The 20,573-nt window shown below is 34.3% G+C and overlaps 2 protein-coding genes and 1 pseudogene across 2 annotated transcripts; 2 read left to right on the top strand and 1 right to left on the bottom strand.

The window, feature by feature from the left end:
* Nucleotides 1-379: 379 nt before the first annotated feature.
* LOC142631657 (two-component response regulator-like APRR1) lies at nt 380-6,010 on the top strand. The gene is made up of 6 exons (XM_075805883.1): nt 380-931; nt 2,257-2,418; nt 2,533-2,666; nt 3,078-3,245; nt 4,092-4,176; nt 4,474-6,010. Exons 1-6 carry the CDS (start codon nt 760-762, stop codon nt 5,388-5,390), a joined length of 1,638 nt encoding a protein of 545 aa, XP_075661998.1. The 5' UTR covers nt 380-759; the 3' UTR covers nt 5,391-6,010.
* A 430-nt stretch (nt 6,011-6,440) lies between these two features.
* LOC142630337 (vesicle transport v-SNARE 13-like) lies at nt 6,441-8,736 on the bottom strand. Its single transcript, XM_075804328.1, has 5 exons — nt 8,643-8,736; nt 7,529-7,587; nt 7,248-7,436; nt 6,889-7,059; nt 6,441-6,593 (listed from the first exon to the last, which is right to left on the bottom strand). Exons 1-5 carry the CDS (start codon nt 8,734-8,736, stop codon nt 6,441-6,443), a joined length of 666 nt encoding a protein of 221 aa, XP_075660443.1.
* Nucleotides 8,737-8,947: 211 nt separating this feature from the next.
* LOC142632803 (probably inactive leucine-rich repeat receptor-like protein kinase At5g48380) lies at nt 8,948-13,639 on the top strand (annotated as a pseudogene).
* Nucleotides 13,640-20,573: the final 6,934 nt, after the last annotated feature.

Below are 20,573 nucleotides of genomic sequence, written 5' to 3'. Positions count from 1 at the left end.
TGGCAGGAAAATTCAATCAGATTTCATTTCCTGATTAGCTAAAGATCTCCACGTGGCATCTCTCCCACCCTATCTCCACCCAGAAAAAGAGCACTATCTTCACTTTTCTCTCTCTCTACCTTTGCACTTTTTTTGATTTTTTGTTTCTGTTGCTGGACCTTCCACGTCTCCCACTTCGCTATCGTGCGCCACCCACAACCTCAGCCTTACCCAACGTGCGCACGTTAGCCGCCTCCATAACCCAAATGCAATTAAAAAATTTAATCTCAATTTGGAAAACATAAAACGAGTAATTAATAACTAAGCACTTTTTTATATCCTATAAAGTCTTTTCATTACTCTCTTAAAAAAATAAAAAACACAAGCTGTGACTGAGAGAGAAGATATTATTAATTTTTCTCTCTCTCTCTCTCTCACAGAGCACTTTCTTCTGTAAACAGACCAAAATATCTTTTTTTGCTAACTTGCGCCGCTCGCCGGTGATCTCTCTCTGGTCTTCAAATCACCACCGTTGGTTTGACTGATATCTTAAACGCTTTTTTCTTATGAATAAAGCTAACGTGCGCCGTTCATGGTGACTTCGGTTTCTATGGAGGTCTCGGATCGGAACTCATAGAATCCAAAAGTCTTGGGGGATTGGATTGCTAAATTTTTATTGATGTGTTTGAAAAAGGAAATCTGAGAGTTTAGTTTTTTTTTTTTTGGTGTGGTTTTGGAGTAGAAGAAAGTTGAGTTTAGAGCTCTTAGAAAGTGTTGAAAATGGAGTCTATGGAGGTTAGTTTGAACAGAGAGGGTGGTGGAAATAGCAGTAAAGGAGGAGGAGGAGGAGATGCGTTTATAGATAGGAGCAAAGTGAGGATTTTGGTGTGTGATAACGATGCCAAGAGTTTGGAAGAGGTCTCCACTCTTCTTTTGAAATGTTCTTATCAGGGTATATACGTAATTACATATATTGCTTTTTTTTTTTTTTTTTTTTTAGTTGCTTTGATTTTTTGTTCTTGTTGAATTCTATGATTTGTATTGATTTTTTGTTTTTGTTGAAATCTATGGTTTGTTTGTTAATTGTTAGTTTGGAATTGTTGAATTGTGGATGAGAAATTTCGCTGTAGAGTAGAGATCGAACCATGTAATTTGCTGCTAGGATTTTGGGTTTGAAGCAAAGCTAATAACTTTTGTCTTTTATGTAATTTTACAATTATAAGTGTTGCTGATTTGGTTAGTGGAATTTATTGGCAGGTTTCTTGAGCTGATAATTTTGTATTATTGGTGAATGCATGCTTGAACTATGTAATTTGATGCTATAGGATTTAGGAGGTTGATTTACAATTAGGTATTATGTGAGAAGGGTAGTACTTTGAGTTAAAGCTAATAATTTTGTCTTTGATGTAATATTGTGTAATAATGATATTGGATTATATAAGGATAAACTGAATTTAACTAAGTCAAATGATTGTGTTAGGCTCTGTCGATTTTTTGGCTTTCTTGGATATTGAATGATGAAAAATGTAAATGTATAAAAGGATCAAGTTCTATTTTGTGATTAAATTTACTCACTGACTATAATTATACTTAAGCTTTCACCTTGGATGCCCTTAGCTGATTGTAGTTATTTGCTTTCACTCACATTGGACTAAAGTGAGGTAACAACTTCAAATACAATTAATAATTATGCTAGAAAACATTATGATGATCAGTGCAGAAACATGACAATGTGAGACAAGTTTTAGATGCTATTATTGGCTTGTTTGGAAGTTTGAATGAGTAGAAGAACATAAGTAAAAGGTGACTCCATAGAAACAAGCAATAAAGGATGGACTAATTTCCTTTTGTGTGTGATTTGTGTGTTTATGTATTATTTTTTACTCTTTTAAAGTCAATTATTTCTTGATAGGAATTAGTTGGATGTTGGTCCAAGCTTGATCTTACTGATTGTCCAAATAAAAGCCAATGTAATTTAAGGAAGGCCTGTAGTCTTATTTTGGAACTTTAAGTGGTAATGGTGCTCAACGCATGGCTTTGCTTTTTGATAAGTTCATACCTAAACTCTTCCTGATCCTTGTTTTTAAAGCAATCAATGGGAACTGGCCTATGTGGGGCAAATTTCTGATAGAATTACCACCTCTTTTACATATGTAGTATGCGATACTCCTATCATGACTGAGTTTTGTTTATCTTCTTCATCTTCTAATGTCATTGTCTATTTCTTACATTTTGAAAGTGGAGATGGGTGACAACTTGGAATTTCTTGTTTTGCAGTAACTTCAGTCAGGTCAGCTAGACAGGTAATTGATGCACTGAATGCTGAGGGAGCTAATATAGATATCATACTTGCTGAACTTGACCTTCCTTTGGCCAAAGGCATGAAGTTGTTGAAGTACATAAATCGGGATAACGATTTACGACGCATTCCTGTGATCAGTAAGTTTTTGTTGTTACCACCACTGCCAAATTCCTAAGTAGCATAGTATATTTCTCTCTTCTGGGTAAAATATAGTCTGATCATTCGTATTTAATCTTGTTTGATTTGATAAGTGATGTCGGCACAAGATGAAGTCTCTGTTGTTGTTAAGTGCCTGAGGCTCGGAGCAGCGGACTATCTTGTAAAGCCTTTACGCACCAATGAGCTATTAAACTTGTGGACACATGTGTGGAGAAGGCGGCGCATGGTTTGTTTTACCTGGCTTTCATGTTATGTTGATATTCCTTTTCTGCCCCCACTCCCCCCTCTCCCCCTTTTGTAAATAAATATCCACATAGAGCTTATGCAACCATTAACAAATATTGGGAACTCGTTCATATGAAGCAAATGTAAGGAAACAAGAGTGACCATATATGACGCAGAAAATGATAATTCTTTTTAGACTATTTTCATCTTTTTGATGAGCTGCTCTTGCATTTTCTATTATCTTGGAAGAATTCATATCATTATTGATGTTTGCTCTTACATATGTGTGTCACCTTCCATATTCCATGGGCCACCTTCTTGTGTTACTTATCACCAGTGTGAGAGTTCCATTGATAGTTTAACTCTCCTTAGATCAATATTGAAATGTTCATTTTAATGCTTATGTTGGCAGCTTGGACTGGCGGAGAAGAACATTTTGAACTACGACTTTGATCTGGTGGCATCAGACCCTAGTGATGCTAATACAAACAGTACTACTTTGTTTTCAGATGACACAGATGACAGGTCCTGTAGGAGCACTAATCCTGAGATGGGATTGTCAGTTCATGAAGAAGATGAGGTGAGTGTAGTATAGCCAGAAATTTGGTTGCTCAAAATTAGAAGATCACCTCTTTGTCATGAATTAGTTAATTTGTGAATTGTGTAGACCCTTGGGCCCTTCATATGTTTAGTTATTTACTTTGAAAAGCTGACTTTTAATGATATGTGTTTTGTGGTTCTACCATTGGACCTGGCATCAGTAGTTGGACACAGAATAGGCTAAAATGTAAAGCACAGCAGAAGAACACCCCCCCAAAAAAAAAGTCAGAAAAAGAATAAACACAAGTATATTCGTGACTGTGTTGCATAGAACCTAATCTAGGAAGCACAGACAATTTTGTCCCCACTTAAGCCCTGATTTCAGTGCATTGGCCTGCTTTAAACATGCACTTGACAAACTTGAAGGTATAGGCAACTATAGAGGGGAGTGAAGGGATCAGCAGTACAGCAAACTCAAAAATTGATGGGGGTAACATGTTCTCTGTATTTTAACCTTAAGAACATTTTGCCATTCTATGTGTAATATACTAATATTAGACTACATATCCCAGAATGTAAAACCTACTGTAATTTTAGATCCCAAGTAGGTGACTAGAGAACAGACCACTAATTGAGACTCATTTTGTCCTCTGTATGACCTGATATCTAACCAACTTTAGAGGAAATTAAGCATTTAAGTAAACTAGAACTAAGAAGTAGGTTAGTAGTTAGCACCCATAGTTAGGAACAAACTGAAAGTAAAACTGGATTCGATGCTAGAGACTAATGCTCTGAAGTTAATAAGAAAAAAAGTGTGCATACAAAATTGATAAGTAATAATGTTACACCATCATGGTGCTTAATTTTTTCATTGTTTCTTTTTCAGTCTGCTGGTGCTGCTGTAGAGCCTCCATACATTGAATTAGATGAATATCGGCCTGATGTGCCAAAAATTAGTGACCGACGAACTGGTGAGCCCACTTGTTCAATTACTGCTTTACCAATATCATGTGCAGGTGTCTTAAAAGCATGAAAGATTTTTCAGTGTTTTGTGTAGCATCTGAAAATACTAGTCTTGATATTTCCAATCAATACATGGCATGTACATACATGATATACATGTCATGTATTCAGTATTTTCATACTTTACACTTTAATATATATTCATACACTCACATATATCTACATTTATATATAGTGTATATATGTATAGATATACACACGTACATACATGATATTTATAAAATTATTTGGGTGATGTCTTGCAGGACAATTTTCATCTGGCCCAAAGAAAAGTGAGCTAAAGATTGGCGAGTCTTCTTCTGCTTTCTTCACTTATGTCAAAACAAGCACACTACAAAAGAGCTCTCCAGGGGTTGCCAATGTCGAGGAAAATGTTGCTCAAGTGAGGATGGGTGAGAACCATCAAGCATGTGTTCAACAAGTGGTTAATGATCCCCAAATAAATGACTCTGGAGAGGCATGGGAAAGCTATTCGCAAGGAGATGAATTTCCAAGCAGTAATAGTATGCCTGATTCTTTTTCAATAGAGAGGTCTTCCACTCCATCTGCATCAATGGAACTCCCACAGCAAAGGGATTTGAAGGATGAAAGGTTCTCTCAAGTGCTTTCGCACCCAAGAAATGAGCATCAACTTGATGCTTCTGGCTTACCTGCCCAAACTGCCTTTCCATATTGCATGTCAGGAGTTGTGAATCAAGTCATGATGCCATCAGCAGCACAATTGTATCATAAGAATCTGCATGACCTGCAAAATCATTCCCCTAAAGCTATGATGTCACAGTACCATCATCTTCCACAATGCCCTCCACATGTTAATGGAATGGCACCATTCCCGTATTACCCTGTTAATATATGCTTACAACCTGGTCAAATGTCTGCTTCTCATTCTTGGCCATTTGGAAGTCCATCTTCCTCTGAAGTAAATTTGAGTAAAGTTGACAGAAGAGAAGCAGCATTGATCAAGTTTAGGCAGAAAAGAAAGGAGCGATGTTTTGATAAGAAGATTAGATATGTTAATCGAAAACGACTTGCTGAAAGAAGGCCTCGTGTGCGGGGCCAGTTTGTGAGGAAGGTAAATGGTGTAAATGTGGATCTTAATGGGCACCCTACTTCTGTTGATTCTGATGAGGATGATGAAGAGGATGAGGAGAAGCATGCTTGAAAGTATTCCTCTCCTCACAATGATGCTTCAGGATATTAATGTGGTTGCTGGTTATTGAGGATCATTTTGTCCCTTCAACGCGGTAATTTCCTTTAAAGTTAGAATTCTTGAAATTCCATGTATATTTAGCTGTTCCCATACCAGATGCGTGAGAACACTGAGAGGTGGTGACTTAGGCGAAATTATTCAATGTCCTCGGTGTATTCCATCTTTCTCTCTCATAAGGATGGGCACTGCATCACATGTGGGTCATGCACCATGAAATCCACATTTATGTGGGAGGGAGGTGTTATACACCTAGTGTATGAAATAATTTCTCGTGATGTAGATTTCACTAAAAATGCAGCCATAACATATACATACTAGGGATTAAAAATGGCAAGATCAGTGATAGGAGATGTATCACTATCAGTTTAGTGAACTGTCTTTTCTGTAGAATTTTATAAGCAGTCGTCGGTATTTCTTAATCTGAAGAGGTTGAAGGTTTCAATGAGGAAAAAATCCAGATCTGAATGATCCGTTAACCCTAGGATTTTCTGCTGTCTTTCTTACATTAAGGAGGCATATCTGTATTCTTAAATGTTTCAATGAGGAATTGATTGTGGTTTGAGAATGTTAAATGATCTTTCAACAGCTTGAGAGGATTATTTTTTTCTTCTAATCAGTAGAGCTAAAAAAAAACACACCCAATGATATCTATAGGAAGTTTACATAAATTGTTTAAATAATAGTACAAGGTAATTGCAGCGATTTTAATTTCTTTTTGCTAGAAAGATCTTAAAGTACATGCATTTTACTCCCCCTATTCCCCACCAAAGAAAAAAGAAGAAAAAAAAAACCATACATTTGAATATATTTAATAAAGAAGGGAGAAACTATGATACACGTGGTGAAGGGGGAAATTAGCTTCTTCTTTGAGTAAATTAAATTGGAAAAAAAATTAGGTAAAAAAGATAAAAGACAGGAAAGTATTGCACGGGCATTCATGAAAGAAAAGCACAACATACAAGCTAATATGAGCCAATTAAATTTTTGGACAAGAAAGGTGGATTAATGAGTCAGCTTAAAATAAAGGATGAATATGATTGCAATAACTAGGATTATGACCATGGAGCCAATGGTGCATTTATCCCTGCTCATCCTTCTTGACATTGATGTCAATATCTTCTTGCTCCTGCTAACATTGTCATCCACACCATGAATCTGCAGACAGAAAGAAAGATAAATATTTTGCCAATGCTGACCATTAAATTAATAAGAGTCGTTTATCGGGAAAGCTAATTGTGGATTGCATAAGGCTAAAGCAGACCCCTTTTTTCCTATACAGAGAACAACTTATGACCTTGTTCAGTTGCCATTTAGGGAAGGGATGAAGTGTAGTGAACATGAATTACAAAAATGAAACATACAAAATATAAAAAGTAATAACCACAATGAACCTGTGACCAAGAGGCAATGAACCATTAATTGGAACAAAAAGAAAGAGCGTAAGGCATACTGTGTTATTGGCGTGTAGTAGAGATTGTTGCTGTTGATGCAAATTTTGTAGGATCGAGACGCCGAGCTCTTCTGTTTCCAGCATTGTTCTTCTGCTCTCCTTAATTCTGTCTGTGGACTGATTTAATCTCTCTGTTGTCATCAGCAGTCTTCCTCTTTGATCATTAGATACCTTTTGCATCACCCACCAACTTCAATGAGAATGTACCCCTAATGGAATTATATGCATAATATCCATGTCCATGACTATTCACGGTTAGTGAAGACCACACACTAGTGGATTCCACATATTGTGAGCTATTGGTGACATGCAATTGATGCGCAAGATACAACCTTTGCAAGGGAGAAAGACATACATACCAATAGTGCATCTGCCATGCCCGACTCCAACAGCTGATCTCTTGCAGCCAGATTAGCATTAGCTGATGTGAGTCTTTTGGATTCAATTTTCAAACTATTGAAATCAGTTTTATATTCCCTTAACTTAGCAAGAAGGGTTGCCTTTGCACTAGGTGGCAGTGTCCTTGCCTCAAGATCCATTTTCTGAAGCTGTTCAAATTCGAGAAAAATCACATTAGTAATCTGATGAGATATAAAGAAATAGAGAATTAATAAGTCACAGCAATAGGCTTCTTTAGTACCAAACCATCCGCATCATCTAATCCAGTTTTTATTTCGGAAATTTTCTGCTTCTTTTGCTCTGCCAATCAAGAATGCATAGAACCATCAGTGAAGGATATAATTTGACAGTTTAGTAGGCATATGGCTTATGCTCCTTCTTTTTGTTCCAATTAACGGTTCATTGCCTCTTGGTCACAGGTTCATTGTGGTTATTACTTTTTATATTTATATATGTTTCATCTTTGTATTTCATGTTCACTACACTTCATCCCAATAGTCTCACAACCAAACAAAAGCAAAGGGTAATTATATTCAACTTCACATGAAGACTACAGTAAGAAGTTAAATTTTCCATGCTCACAAACTAACAACACCACAGACATGACTCCTACATTCTAACAAACCATCTTCCAGTTTTGTTCCCTATCAGCATGTTTAGCATTTACTCAACTCATCATTATGAATATTCTAGGTTTATAATATTTTATATACATTTTTTGCTTACAACAAGTGGGAAATTCAAATCCAGGTTCTCCATATAGAAAAAATCAAACAATACCACTAAACCACAAAGTTATTTACAATCTCATTGATATTTAAATATCAATATCAAAATAGAACATAAGATTAATTGTTACCTACCAACATAAAACTTTAAAAAAATAAAAAAATGTTTTCTAAGCACTTTGTATATAGTGAGGTGCCAATTAAGTTACAAGGTCTTTGGCAAAGTAGTCCCAAATTCCTAATCCTAATAGTAGTTAAAGCATATTGTAATCTTAGTTAGGATCTAACCTACTATACATACCCATTGATGATATCATACAAAACTTAAAAAGTAAAAATGTAGCAATAGCAACAATCTCATTCAAGCATTATAAAACATATAAATACATTGTAATGCTTATGCTTCATCATCTTATACATTACAAGCACATAATCACAAACCCATCAATTCATATATCATAATTCATAACCACTAGCCTCTTCTCTCCGTTTCTCTTACCTAAAGAATTTTCAACATTAAATACCCACCTCATTATAGCCTCATTGATCCTCGCGAAACAAACAAAATCAAACAAAAGCAACTAAATAAAAGAGAAATTCAAAGAAAACATAAATAGTGGTAATAACCTCCATCAAGAACAGTAGCGGCAGTGCAGTAGCTTGAAAGATTGGCGGAGAGCTCGCAATAGTGATGCTCGTACACCTCGAACACCTCACTCATCGTAATGCCTCTCCCACCTTCTTTTACAATTCAACCACACAAAAAACAAGTAGCATTTTTTTTAAGACAATGAATGAAAACTAAAAAAAAAAAAAAAACACATTTGCATACACATGATCATAATTGAATGATTATTATTATAAGAGTGTAGGATGAGATCGAGGGGTACTGAGGAATCAGTGGACGGTTGGAAAGTGTGGTTACGGCAGAGATGGTCGAGGTGAGGACAGTTTGAAAGTTTTGGGACATGCTTGGTTGGTTAATTGGTTAGTTCGTTGGATGTACAGTTAGTGTGTACTTGCATGTGTGCAACAACAATTTCCCTTGAGATGATAGGTAAAACAGTTTTTTTTTTCCTCATATTTTTCACCTAAAAACATTAAGAGATGTCAGTTTAGTTACAAAATTTTTTGACATAAAACATTCTTATTGCATGGATGGGTAATTGTCTGCACGCATATTAGTTTATGTCCAAAAATTTTTGGTTGGGGGTAACTGGTATGTTTAAAATCTCCATTAATTGTCACCTCCAATTTTTATAATCTTTTTATTTATAGTTTTATATTTTTAAAATATAATTATATTTTTTTTCCATAATTCTTAAAATAAAATAAAAGGGTTTTATACTTTTACTAACGTGTGCCCTTATGGCATATATTAGTAAACTATTTTAAGAAACTCTTTACAGAAAAAGTTACGAACTTTTTTTTATAACTTTTTCAATTCCCAATAAAATATTTCTAAAAATGAATAATTAATATATGTCTTAAGGGTATATATTAACTAGACCCTAAATAAATAAATAAATATATATAAATAAATAATATATATATATATATATATATATATATATATATATATATAATCATAGATCTAATTTTATTCAAACGCTCTTATTGGGAAGGAACTCATTAAAAAAAAAAAAAAGGGAACTCATTTAAATAAAAAAATTATCATACAGTTTAAATGGTAGTTTGGTTGATTGGATTACTCATCTTTTGACTAATTCTTCTAAACTCTGCATTGTCATGAATAATTCTCTGATTGTTGGAGGATCTAATGGTGAAATCTTTCAATTCCTTAGAATTGTATGTATCTCTATCTTAACCCCTTTCCTGATCAACAGCCAACAACACTTGAATTGAACAATACAATAATAAGTATTTTTGGGGAGAGATATGGTGTTAAAAATGAGACTGAGATATTAAGGCAATATGACATTGCTACTGCAACTTTGCAGATACCTCTAATGAAATTGTTGAGGTAGAAATTACATAGACCAATTGAAACATGACATACAAAGTGTAAAATTGAGTAGGAAAAAATCTGTAAACAGATTTGCGTTTGGATTATGTTTGCTTGCTATTATGACTGAAACATAAAGTTCTATGTTTGCGTTAAAGCACTCCATTAAAAAAACTATTTGATTGAGTGTTTATTTGTCTTGATCATTCTAGTCATGATGATATGAGTGTTTAGAATAATTGTTCAACTTGCTAAAAATATTGCAATTTCATGTGCAAATTAGGTACATCTTAATATTTTGTTAGTAAACAAATTGTATGACTGCAATCAACAAGTGCCTTTTTATTTTAGAGAAGTATTACGTTCATAACATTTTTATAATACTGTATGTGATACAAAGTTACCTCCCATTTTGTACATTTGTATATGGATGGACCATTTCTTCAGCTTTCTATAACCATTTAAAACATGATTTTCCAAAAGAAAGAAAACAAAAAAAAAAAAAACAAAAACAAAACAAAAACAAAAACAAAACAAAAACAAAACTTGACACTTGTAGATGGAGACATAATACACACAATGCACCTACACTAGTTGATCCTTGTTGCAGTCAAGCAAACAATTTTAATACTTCTAATTGTTAACAATACCATGTTTTCTATTGAGTCAAGGATATGGTTTGTGTATTTATTTAATCAAGAGGAATGATGCTGTAGTAGTTAAAGGGTACTTTCTTGATAGACCATTGACCACTTCTCTGGTTGATCCTAACTAAAATGATCACTGGGGCAAATTTGCAAATATGCTTTGGGGGATAATTTAAACTGGATGATCCTATAAATTTTTCTATGTTAGTTTTTGTGGAAGCATCATTATCATTGTTGTGAGGCCAATTCTAAACTCTAATTTGGGAACTTAAACCCCCGACCTTGCAAGCAAAGTCACATGCACAACCAGGCCTTTGATGACAGACATTGAAACTTTGACAGGCAAGTTGCCTGCATTTTTTCATCATGCACTTAAATTCCTCTTCATACCCAATTAAAATTCATTAGCTCATTAATTATTGATATTAAAACTTGTGCTTTGTCCCTAGTTTAGTATGCAGTGTAAGATAATATTTCATTTTATTGTATGATATAAGACTTTGACCCAATATAAGACTTACATCCTCTTTCCACGAAAGAATCATTATTCTAGTCAATTATCTGCGGTATGATTATGAACTCTTCAGGATGCTGACATAAACCGTTATAGCAAGAATTTAGTATTTTGGAATGCAGTTACTACGAAAGAGCTGACAATGAATCCTAAACTAGGTCAGTTCACCTTTATTATTCAGTATAAACCAAGTTTTCCTTCTTGCTTTGTTTCCAAGATCAGTTATTGACTTATTTCTTTGAAGTTTTTTGGAGCTTCAAAGGGGTAGACAATCTTTAATATGTAAATTGCTTAAATTTATTACTGTTTTCTTCAATTCCTTTTCTTTTGCTTTTTCTTTGATCCCATTGAATGCAAGTACTCATTTGTAGTCTTACACACAGAGGAACGCTTGCATAGAAATGGCTTTTAAAAATATAATTAATTTTTTTCTTTTCAGCACCTTTTTCCGGTCACTGCTGGGTGTATTTACTCTCAGCAAGGGTGGTGATAGTGATATCTCTTGCTTGAAATCCATTAAAGAGTCACTAGAAGACCCTTTTAATCTCTTTAAATCTTCTTGGAATTTCAACAAAGTTGGAGACGGTTTCATCTGTGCATTTACTAGGGTCCAATGCTGAAATTCGAAGGAAAGCAAAGTTTTATATATCCAACTTTCCAACATGGGCCTCACAGGCTGGTTCCCTCAGGACATTAAGAACTGCAAATCCTTACGACGTCTAGACCTTTCATTCAACAAGCTGTTCGGTGCCATCCCATCCGACATATCAACAATGCTTCCTTCTGCATCAGCACTTGATCTATCTAACAACAATTTCTATGGTGAAATCCCTACAGATATTGCAAATTGCATTTATCTGAATGACCTTATTCTTGATAACAACTGGCTGACAGGTCAAATACCTCAGCAACTTGGCCAGCTCACTCAAATCAAGACCTTTACCCTTGCTAACAATTTTTTGTCAGGATCAGTACCAAATTTTGCCATTGCCAGTGTCACAAAAGAGAGCTACGTGAATAATAGTGGACTTTGTGGAGGGCCTTTGGAACCTTGCAAAGAGCTTGGAAGGAAATCAGATGAGACTTTTAAAAGTGGGTTTATTGTTGGTTATGTGGTTTCTTCGGTTTCAGTTGTAACTATTTTCTTGTCCTATTGTGTGCCTTGGGAGCAAATGAAGAAGAGGAAAAGGATGACCCTCAAGAAGAACAATAAGAGAAAAGAAGCTCATAAGGTGACCAGATTGCTGCCTTCAAAGCTCCAATGGAAAAGCTATAAACAGGTTCACATTTTGTCTCTCCTTTTCTTTTTTTTTTGCAGATGTCTACTACAAGTGAATCAAATTCCAAAACAGACAAAACTGTCCATTACAGTTTTCAAATCTTCAATTGTAATTAGCCTTGAACTCTTTTCGCTGTCTTTATCGTATACTTTCATAATGGAGAGTAACTTGTTCCACAGATCTCTACTTTGGAGAGGTGGGTTTCTAAAATGACTTTTGCAGAGCTCAATAAGGCAACTCACAATTTTAGCTCTGATAACATCGTTGGATTGGTAAAGATGGGAACAGTATATAAGGCTACACTGCCCAGTGGTCTGTTTCTTGCAGTTAAGAGGCTATATGACTCTCAACAGCTGGAGAGACAATTCATGTGTGAGTTAACAATTCTAGGAACATTGAGACATTATCACTTACTTCCCCTCTTGGGATTCTGCATAGAAAGGAAGGAGAAGATTTTGGTGTACAAATATATGTCCAACGGAAATCTTTATGATTAGCTACATTCTTTGGAAGATGATTTTATGAAATTAGAGTGGCCGTTGAGGGTTAAAATTGTTGTTGGTCTAGCGAGAGGCTTGGCATGGCTCCACCATAAGTGCAAAATCCGGATAGTCCATCTGAACATATGCTCAAAATGCATTTTACTTGATCAGAATTTTGAGCCTCAAATATCAAATTTCGAAGGGGCGACATCAATCAATTCAAAAAATGCTGATCATTCAAGGAGCACCTCTATAAACAATGGGATTTGGGATCTGGAATATGTTACAAAGATGTCTATGACTTTGGAATTGTGCTTCTAGAGTTAATTACACGGTGGGAACCAAGTCAAATAATCCATGCATGTATAAGTTCTAATCTTTTAGCAAGCTCTTCTTGTCTATACGAAATGATTGACAAATCTCTAGTTGGGAATGAATATGATGAAGCGATCATTCGGCTCAAAGGCCAACAATGGTTGAAGCGTACCAAAAAACATGGGCTGTAGGGGTACGATATGGTATTGCATATGATTTCAGAATAGTGAGGAGACCTCAAATTGCTGCTGCTGCTAGTCCTAGCAATGAAATCATAGAGATTGAAACAGCAGAAACCTAACCACTAAAATACATTAGCATAACTCTGTTGGATAAGGTTTGTATTAATTTGCTAGTGTTGGAAAAGAAAATCCATTATGAGTGAGTTCGAACTTCAAACGTATATTTAATTAGCTCTAGGTGCGTGATTTTTCTATTTCAAAAGTGTTTTCGTGTAAATCATTTCAGTTTGGCTGATTATGTACTAAGGTATGCTTGTTGAGAAAACTTTCCAGCATCTTTGTGAAGAAATTCAAAAATACCAAAACTACCTCGATTTAAGACACTTAATGGCAACCAACCATACTAGAACTGGTTGGAAAGACTAAATTGACAAGAAGTTAAAAGATTTTTTTGGGGGGAGGGATCTATCACCGTGTGATCATTCTTCTACGCAAAACGACTATGTCCCAACTGTATAGATATTGTCTGTTTTGAGATCCATACCCTCACGATTTTGTTTTCTCCCAAAGCACACCAGAGTGAGGAAAAAAGCCTCTACACACTAAAGGGAGGTTACTCTTTATAAGCACATCCCATGTGCTTCCTTAAGCGATGTGAGATTCCATGGAATGCAAGACCCCTTTTGGGTCACTACAAATAGGCACCTTCACATATGTAGCCATGGACCGAAAAGACTGAAATGGATTGAAATAGACCAAACTGAATTGAAATAAAAAAAGGGACCAAATTGAGCCGACTTAGACCAAAATAGATCTAATTAGACTGAATTGGACTAAAATAGACGAATGGTCCAAATGAACTGAATAATGGAGCAAGTAGACCAAAATGGACCGAATGGAGTGAGGTGGACCACATTGAACTAAAGTAGACCAAAATGAATCGAAATTGATTGATTTTTTTTTTTTTTCAGAATACTAAGTATTTTTGACACACACGTACAGGAAGAGGGGAGAAGGTTTTAAATGGTCTACTTCAATCCAATGTGGTCCACCTCATTGACTGAATTGACCAAAATGCTATGCTGATATCTCTCAATAGAAATATAACAACAATAGATATTATACTTTAATTTTTAAATATTATATAGAATATATATTGTTTGAGGTCTTGTTTAATGAAAGATTTAGATATTATATAGATTATATGTTGTTTGAGGTCTTGTTTAATGGAAGAGAAAGGGAGTATCAAGTAAAGCTTATTTAATGGTGATTGGTTCTTGTTTAATGGAAGAGAAAGGTAGTATCAAGTAAAGCTTATTTGTTCAACATAAATAGTTTTGTTTTTATAAGCTCCTGTATATACACATGGCATCAAGTTCGGGTCCAAAGAACCAGCAGGTGTTCCAAGCTCATTTAGGACTGTCTTTATTCTCGTAGAAGATCTTTCGTCTCATGGTAGCCTACCCATACTCCCTTATGAAACTTTCCTTATTGAAAAAAAAAAAAAAAAACATTTTAATAATGAAAGGAAGCATTTTAATCAATTTTGATCTTGATCCAGCCGTGGGCCTTGGCAGACCAAGTTAACTTAGTGGGCCCAAGTTAGCCAATCTCATTAGATGGCCTTGTGAATTTGCTGCCCATATTAGTGATACTTGGGGCTGATTGCTTGGGGCCAAGATTAGCCAATCTCACATACTGACCTCCCCAAAATTGGTGGGGGAAGTTTATGGGTTACAAAGACCTTTTATGTGGAATTTCGCGGCCCAATTTTAGATTAATTCCAAATGTTGATTTCCTTGGGCTGTGGGTTTTATTATTGGGCCTTTGGCTATAAATGGCTTTGACTATTTTTTGAGATAAGTATTTTCATAGGCCCAAAGATGTGCAAAAAATGAGGTCAACGTACACTTAAGTTCTAGATTCAACCATTAAAAATGAGTGATTATTTTTCTCTGCTTTTTCTATGATCTGATCTTATTTAAAAATTCTAAAACATGCGCTTCCTTGGAAATTAGCTATCACAATAACAACGTAATGAAATCTAACAATAATCCTTTGTTTTCCCTCCCCTTATAGTGCAACTAAACATAGTGTACTGTTAGTCTAGTTTGATGGGTTGGTTTATTGTTGGCAAAATTGGCTGAATAGTACGAGTTTAGGAAAATTTTAGGTGGATAGCATGAGGGCAAAGTTATTTAGTTATGTAAAATCTTTTTGGAACTCAAATTTGTCAAACTTGAGTTCCAATCCAAAATCAAGTTTATCAAAACAGAGTTTCAATTAGTTTAGGTTACGTAGCAATCTGATGTTATATAAAAAATTGAAACTCAGTTTGATAAACTTGATTTTAGGTTGGAACTCGAGTTTCAAAAAAATCTACATAACTAAATAACTTCAGTCGTATACCATTTTCCTAAAATTTTCTTTAAAAAGTACTGTCTAGCAAATTTTACCTTTATTGTTTCACTTTGAATAACATAGGTAAATACTAGTTGATAGATCATATTTGTATAAGTTCAAGATTTTGCTATAACATAGAAACTGAATTTGATTATTTTGCAATGCTCTATGTATGATCTGATTGTACTTAAAAAATAATAAAACATTGGCTGTCCTCGCAAGTTTGCTATCACAGTTTCAGTGGAGTGACATCTACGAACAAACACTCTAGCAAGTAAATAATCAAACAGTCCAAGCAAATTCTACTCAATTATTTAAATAGTAGTATTAGAAGTTTTTTTTTGCTGAATAGTAGTATTAGAAGTTAGAACAAAGACTATGAGACTTTTGATTGAAAATGAGGCAGTAGTATTAGAAGTTAGAGCAAAGACTATAAGACCTTTGATTGAAAATTAGGCCGGCGAATTAGAAGTTAGCATCAGAGAAAGACAGAGTGCTCAAATTTGGGCATGGCACATGGGCAAAGAGTGAGACAGCAATGGAGATGGGATCTTGTGGGTCCCTTGGCCTACTATTGTCTCACCCACATTGGAAACGCACATGTCAATGTAGAGCATCATTGGAGAGTGACCACTACGTACTTGAAAGCTTGCGTGAGGTTGATGTAGCTCAAGCTGCTCAACTACAACTTATAAACTAAGGTTAAATTAAAAGAGTGTGAAGTATAGTGTGATTAGAGCATTCACAAAGGAGTGTAAAAAAAACTTATTTTACCGTAAAAAGTTATTTTATATATTTTACAATATTATTTTACAATTTTTTCAACGTCTTAATTCTAATTTTTCATATCATATTTAACACCATTCTATTTTTTTTTTTTTAATTTCACTCTCTTTCTCTCTCTTCTTCACCATCTCTCTCATTTCATATCAATGTCTCTCTCTTCACTCACAAATCAAATCACATAGCCAAAAAAATAAAACAACCGCAATAGCCACCGCCACCATAGTCACAAAAACAATTATGACCAACAACAACCACCATCATCACATACCCATACCAGAAATCAAATATAAAAAAAACCACAACCACTATGATACCACCGCCGCAAACTCACCACCACAATCCATCACACCATAGACCAAAACCCACCATCGCAAGATCCACCAAAACTCACAACCCACAAAATCCACAACCCATGACCTCCACGGTACCATGACCATCACATCTCCCCACTTCCCACGACATCTCCACCACAAGAACGCCTCCACCACCACAGATCAGAGAGAGAGAGAGTAAAAAAAATAGAGAAATTGAAAGAGAAAATGGGTGAGTCTAAGAGAGAAGAGAAAGAGAGAGAGAGTTGAAATGTTGAGAACTTAAGACTTGAGCTCTCGAATTGAAGGAGAGAGAAAAATATAGAGTTAGTGAAGTGAGAGAGAAAGGAAAATAAAATAATAATTTTAAGTTTACCAACAAGCTGCAATAAGTTGTATAAGTAACAACTTATTATAGCAAGTTGACAAATTTTTTTTAGAAATACACACCTGGAAAAAGTGGGTTTTGGGTGTATTTGATGCTAAAATAGCAATTTATGGGGGGTTTTACACCCCCCTCCCCCTCCCCAATGCTAATGCTCTTATGGTTTTTATAGTAATGAGAAAATTGTATTTTATCTCCTTAAATTATACTTCCGACTACACTTTACAATATAAATTGTTAGAGTGCACGATTAGCACCCTAAACTATAACTAGTGTTATATTTTGCACCCCGCCATCAATTCAGCTATTATTGTGGATGAAAAACTCATTCACATGCAAATCACATGAACCATTTGGGTCTTTATGGAGTCACTTAATTCGCATGTGATTGAGATTTATGCCCAAGATGATGGTAGAATTGAAAGGTGGGGTGCATGGTATAACACAAGTTATAGTTGAGGGTGCTAATCGTGTATTCTGAAAATTTATGGTGCAAAGTGTAATTTGAGGTATAGTTTAGGATAATAAAATGTAATTACCCATATAATAATTGATTTGCTTCTTTTAGATAGTTGCACAACATTCTATTTGTTTCGACATTAACATTTTCTGAAAAAATAAATTATTTCACAAAAAGTATTTTTTTGAAATATTATTTCATTTTCCAGTATTTGGTAGCGACTTTAAAATGAGTTAAAAAAATTATCTATTAACTTTTCTTATTTAGTTTCGTGTGAAATAGAATTATTTTTCTTTTTTAGTTTCACATAAGATAAAGTTGTTTTTCATAAATTTCTAGCATAAAACAATTTTATCTCACATTAAGCTAAATAAGAAAAAAAAATTTCCTTTATCTCATTTTTTATACTACAAAATACAGAAAAATGCAAAATCCTCTCCTTATAAGATTTTTCATTGAAAATAAAAGAAGGCTTTAAGTTAAAGAGATATTTATTTTTTATTATTATCTCTTATTTTTTATCACTTCTCAATACATTGAGATATACTGGATTCCCGCTTAACAGATGCCTGAAATGCACTTGGACGCGGATTAACAAAAGTCATAAACAAAAACACGTGGTACTAAGAAGAACGGGTTGGTTGGTTTCTTGCTTTATCTTTTTCTTCTAAAGTCACAAAGTATGAACATAAATTTGACGCGTGAAAAGCTGAGCTGTGCAAAGTGCAAAACAGTCCGGAGACAGCGGAGGGTCCGTTGACATAAGAGACAGACAACACACTTTGAATATCATTAAAAAAAAAATTAAAAAAAGAAAAAAGAAATCTACCTTAAGGTTACTACGTATACATCTGCTTTTCGTGGACTCTTTCTTTTTTTGATTTGCTCATTGAACAAGCTACTCTAGATAAGATGGGGCTAGATGTAATTAAAACTTAAAAGGCCAAATGTTGTTGGTGTTGTTTTTAATTTTTTTAATTTTTTTAATTTGGATAATATACTATTTTGATTCTTGAACTTTATCAAAAAATTATTTTTAATTCCTAAACTTTAAAAAGTTCTTTTTTCATTCATAAACTTTGTAAAGAGTTTTTTTTTCCCAATAATTTAGGCAAAAATAGGGATGAAAATAGAACCCTTTTCAAAAATTTAGAGATAGAAAACAAATTTTTAGTAAAGTTTAAGTACATAAATAAAACATTTTCAATAGTTTAGAAATGTAAAATGAATTTTTCAATAGTTTGAAGACGAAAAATGAACTTCTTAAAGTTTAGAGATAAAAAACAAACTTTTAGTAAAATTTAGGGACCAAAATAATATTTTTACCCTTTTTGTATTTTGGTAAATATAAAAAAAAAGCCTCTAAATATCACAAATGGGTACTCCTTTGGCATATTTTTTATATTTTTTTATTGGATTTTGGGGAAAAAAGTGTAAAAATCAAAGTTTTCAATTCCATTTAAGTGGTTGTAATGATTCATTCATTGAAATATAATATTTTGGTATCAGTTTATTTTGACATATCGTTTCAAGGTTATCATTAAAGTTATGTGTGTGTGTGTGTGTGTACCCGAGGATCGAGGATAAAGTTTAAGAGTTGCAGTGTGGGGTGATAAGGCCATGGGCCCGAAGAAGAGGGTTGCTCGGGGAGGTGAAGAGGTAAGTCAAAAGGACTCTGACGCGTACCAAGTGGGAATCAGAGATCATAGGGAGAGTTTCTAGTTTGGGGTAGCCTGTAGCCTCTGCAGTGAATGTCCTGCATCTAACCTCCTAGCCGCATTAAATGGTGGGCAATAGCTTTATCAGCCGCATTAATGAGAAAGTGACATGAACAGTGCAAGTCACAGCTAAGCAGACTCCTTCCACCACTTTCTTCAAATGGAGAATGAGACAAGTGTCATAAGAGGAGGCTGGTTAGGAAGGGATGGATGGCCAAGATGTGAAGTAGGGGAGAGTATATAAGGAAAAGAAGGCTTTCAAAGAAAGGGATTTTTGGGACCAAAAAAAAAATCATTGTAAAAAGATCATAGAGAGAAGAACATGAATAGTGTATTTCTTTATGTAACTTTGGCCTCCTTGGACAAGCTTGTATTAATGTACTGACCTACATATTTTATAAAACAAGGCATTCCTCCCTTAATCTCATCCTCGTGCCAAGCCCTCTCTTGTTGTTTAATTCCCTCTCTAACAAATTTATTAATTTGGGCTTAAGTTGAACTCTGCAAACTCACTATTTTAAGTAGGCTTGGGCTAACAGAATTTTTGGTCCTTACAATATACACAAACACATATGTATATATAACAAAATAAATCAAAATAAAATAATATACATTTTCTTAATGAAAAATCATGTCATATATAAGTAAAGAAAACAAGGAAAACATAATTATAATGAAAAATAATAATAATATGTCATATGTGAGTAAAGTAATAAAAATAATAATGATTTGTTTATGTACAGGCTAAAATCACTTTGCTAACTAGAATTTAGTGGAATGAACCTGCTAACTAGAATTTAGTGGAATGAACCAAAATGGGCAGAATCAACTAGAATGGACTGAAATCTAAAACAAGATAGAAGAGAGGTGTAATTTATACCTGTTAACTAACCGGAATAAATTTTTTTAATCATTTCAGCCATAGCATAATGGAATTGATAGCATTGATAAAAAAAAAAAGTTCTATAGCTTAAAAATTGTACATAAGTTAATAAATTGTATAATTAATCAAACATATGATGAAATTAATGTGTTTGAATAAATAATTTGTAGGCAAAATTTAGCGGATTGATAGAATTTAAATTTTTATCAAATGAACTTCATTGTTT

This window comes from Castanea sativa, chromosome 4 (genome assembly GCF_040712315.1).
Source record: "Castanea sativa cultivar Marrone di Chiusa Pesio chromosome 4, ASM4071231v1".
In the NCBI taxonomy this organism is placed as follows: Eukaryota; Viridiplantae; Streptophyta; class Magnoliopsida; order Fagales; family Fagaceae; genus Castanea; species Castanea sativa.
The sequence above is the reverse complement of the archived record's forward strand: the minus strand, read 5'-3'. Positions and strand labels throughout refer to the sequence as shown.